At 65.6% G+C, this 3,196-nt stretch overlaps 1 protein-coding gene across 1 annotated transcript in view; it reads right to left on the reverse strand.

Moving 5' to 3' along the window:
• Nucleotides 1–2,930, reverse strand: part of RUFY4 (RUN and FYVE domain containing 4) — a 5,781-nt gene extending 2,851 nt beyond the window's left edge. Inside the window, exons 1-6 of the mRNA XM_019470912.1 lie at nt 2,885–2,930; nt 2,397–2,503; nt 1,911–2,036; nt 1,530–1,636; nt 1,232–1,375; nt 251–509 (exon numbers count right to left, since the gene is read on the reverse strand). Of these exons, the coding sequence (XP_019326457.1) occupies nt 251–509; nt 1,232–1,375; nt 1,530–1,636; nt 1,911–2,036; nt 2,397–2,503; nt 2,885–2,930 (789 nt within the window). The remainder of the gene's footprint in view (nt 1–250; nt 510–1,231; nt 1,376–1,529; nt 1,637–1,910; nt 2,037–2,396; nt 2,504–2,884) is intronic.
• Between the last annotated feature and the right edge of the window lie 266 nt (nt 2,931–3,196).

The raw sequence follows: 3,196 nt of genomic DNA on the forward strand, positions 1-3,196 counted from the left end.
GGCAGCCCGGCATGCACCCCGTGCCGGGCAGTGGGGACATGCCGGGCTCCCCGTCACCATTGGGCTGGAGTGCTTTGCCAGCGCTGTGTGTGTCCTCCAGCTCCTCCACATCCACGTCCTCCACTTCCTTCTCATCCTCCTCCAACTCCTCTTCATCCTCCTCTTCCACGTCCTCCTCCACCTCCACATCCTCCTCCACATCCACCTCCACGCCCTCCACCTCCTCCTCATCCTCCTCATCCTCCTCCACCTTCTCTTCATCCTCCTCTTCCATGTCCTTCTTCACCTCCACGTCCTCTACATCCCCCTCCACATCCTCCACCGCTACACCCCCCGCCCGCAGGGCAGCCAAGGCAGGTGGGCACGGGTGGGCTGGCACCCCACGGAGTGCTGTGGTGGGATGGGCGATGCCATTGGGCCATCCATGTGCCCCGGTACCGATATCGTCTGTCTGCGGGGCTGTCTTTGCTGGGCTGCTCCCGGCCGCCAGGCTGGGCCGTACCAGTGTCCTAGAGGGGACACGGGGCTCAGGGCCACCAGATCACCCCCAGGGTGAGCAGGGCACTGCCACCCTCCCCCAGGGCTCCCTGGGCACAGCCAGCCTTTGGGGATGGAGAGGGCAGTGGGGCTGGTGACACCGGGTGGCACCTGGTGACAGGGGACCAGGGATGCTGGTGCCACCAGCCTGGGCACCCACAGAGCAGGTGGCACCCAGAGACCCCCGTGGCAGTGGCAGCGGCAGCGGGGAATTGGGGGGTGAGTGTGTGCTTGTGGCAGTGCATGCACATGAGTGTGTGAACAGCAGAGCAGGCATAAGTATGCCGGAGCGGCTGCGTCCATGAGTGCCCCCCTGCAAGTGTGCCTGGGGGCACGGGTGTGCACGCACACGTGTGTGCCCCTGTGTCTCAGATGTCACAGTGTCACAGTGTCGCAGCAGACCTGTGTCTGGGCACATGCTTGGCAGAGGATGGCGGTGTGTGTGCATGCATGCATGCGTGGCATGTTTGCGGGCACGGGCATGGTGTGCATGCCGGTGCGGGTGTCTGTGCCAGCCTGGGGCCACGTATGGAGGGCTGGCACAGCTGGGGTGCCATGTGGAGTCCGGGGTGGCAGAGGGAAGCCCGTGTGCTGCTCTGCGATGCTGAGCCCCCAGTGCCCCCGGTGCCCCCAATGCCCCTGGCATCCCCAGTGTCCCCAATGCCCCTGGTGCCCCCTGCGTCCCCAGGCTCACTCGGAGAACATGGGCCAGGCAGCGTCGAGGTCAGCCCTGCGCAGGGCCAGGTGGAAGGTGACGCCGTCCAGCTCGTAGAGGCTGCCCAGGATCTCCGCCCGGCGCTGGGGGCTCAGGAAGGGGCTGCGGGCGTAGTACCACTCGCTGCAACCACAAAACAGGCTCACACACCCTTCTGCACCCGGGGCAGGCACCGGCGCCTGCAGCACCCTTGCTGACCGGGTGCTTCAGGGTGCTGCCTGCCCTGGCCGTGCCCCTGCCACCGTAAGCATCCACTCCCCATGCCCCCAGCTCTCACCGGAGGCTTTCGGGGTCGAGGAGGCAGAGCTGCAGGGACTCTGCCAGCTGCCGGTGCACCAGGCAGTACCGCAGGAAGGCTCGGCCCCTACCCACGGGGGTCTTCAGCTGGGGGGAGAAGGTGTTATCCAGCCCTGCCATGCCAGTCTTCCCCCCCCACGCCTCCTTCCCAGCCCATGCAGGGGGGAAGGGGATCCCCAGGGCCAGGGCTGGGGGGCAGCAGGGACCCCAGAGGGGAGAAAATCCTTTGTAACGCCAGTAGGCGAATCCTCAGTGCCCGGGTGTGTGCCCCTGCACAAGTGCATGTGCACCTGCAAACAAGCACAAGTGTGCGCCTATGTGCATGCATGAGCCCTCGGGCACCCCGCCAGCCTGTGCCCACCTTGTCCAGGGAGGTGACGAAGCGAACGCCCTCGTGCTCCTGCCGGCGGCGCGCCAGGCCTTGGCACAAGAAGTCCCAATAGTCCTTGCGCTGCCCAAAGAAGCTCCTCTTCTCCTTGAGGTCGAACTGGCAGAGACACAAACTTGGGCTTGCTCGTTTGGGGGTGTCCCCTGTCCCCCCAGCCTGTCCCCTGTGCGGCTGGGATCCAGCCAGCTCCCCCAGTAGGGTGGATCCTGGTGTCCCCCGGCTGTCCCCTCTTCGCTGGCTCTGCACCTCAGTTTCCCTTTTGCAGCACATACAATTACACATGTGGATGTGGGTGAGCCTGGTCCGGGTGCTCACGTGGCTGGGGATGCCCAAGGCTGGACAATGCTGGCTGGGGTCATCCCACCCACCAAAAAGGCCAGTGTGGGGTCCCTTCTGCTCTCAGCTGTGCCCCAGGGGAAACTGAGGCAGGGAGCAGCGGGGACGAAGGAGCGGCGGTACCTGGAGGAGGAACTCCAATTGGGCACAGAGGCTGTGCAGCTCCCGGCTCCCATCCGTCACCGGTAGGTTCTGCTCCCGGTAGCTGCGGTTCAGCTCGGCCACGGTCTCTGTGGGATGGCAGGGCTGAGCTGGCACGGCCCTGCCCAGGCAGCGGGCATCCTGCCCCATCCCACCCCCCCTCCTCGCTGCCTCCCGGCTCGGGGATTTCTGCTGGCGGGTGAAAGAGGAACCTACTCTGGGATGAAAAAGGGGAGCAGGGGGAGCGAGGGGCACAGGTACCCGCTGGGCACTGCTGGTCCCCTGGGGCTGGCAGCAAGGACGGTAGCAGGCAGCAGTGGCAGCGTTGGCACTGGGATGCTCTGGAGCACTCCCAGCAGTGACACCCCCCCCACTGCCCACGGGCTGGGTACAAGCAGGGACCCGGCATGTCCAGGGCGAGATGTGCCATGCAGGGGACACGCTGGCAGGGGAGAGGCTGGCACACTTACTCTGCAGGTCCTTGATGACGCGGTTGAGCTCCCCGTCCCCCGCCATAGCTGTCCCCTGGGAGTCTGCAAAGGCAGGGGCAGCGATGAGAGGTGCCAAGCTGGCACTCACCTGGCACCCCCAAACTCTTTGCCCCAAGAAGAGGGTCTGCCCCCCCAGCTCCACCCTGGAGCTGCCTGCTGTTAAGGTAAGAGGGGGTGGGCTCAGGCACCCCTTTTCCACGCCCATGTCCCCCCACTACATGGGATATGGGGTAGGCAAAGGTGCCCCATCCCGTATCCCCTTAGTTGTCCATGTGCGCTGTCCCAAAATGC

The sequence above is a fragment of the Aptenodytes forsteri genome, unplaced genomic scaffold, assembly GCF_000699145.1.
Source record: "Aptenodytes forsteri isolate BGI_AS27 unplaced genomic scaffold, ASM69914v1 Scaffold255, whole genome shotgun sequence".
NCBI classification, from domain to species: Eukaryota; Metazoa; Chordata; class Aves; order Sphenisciformes; family Spheniscidae; genus Aptenodytes; species Aptenodytes forsteri.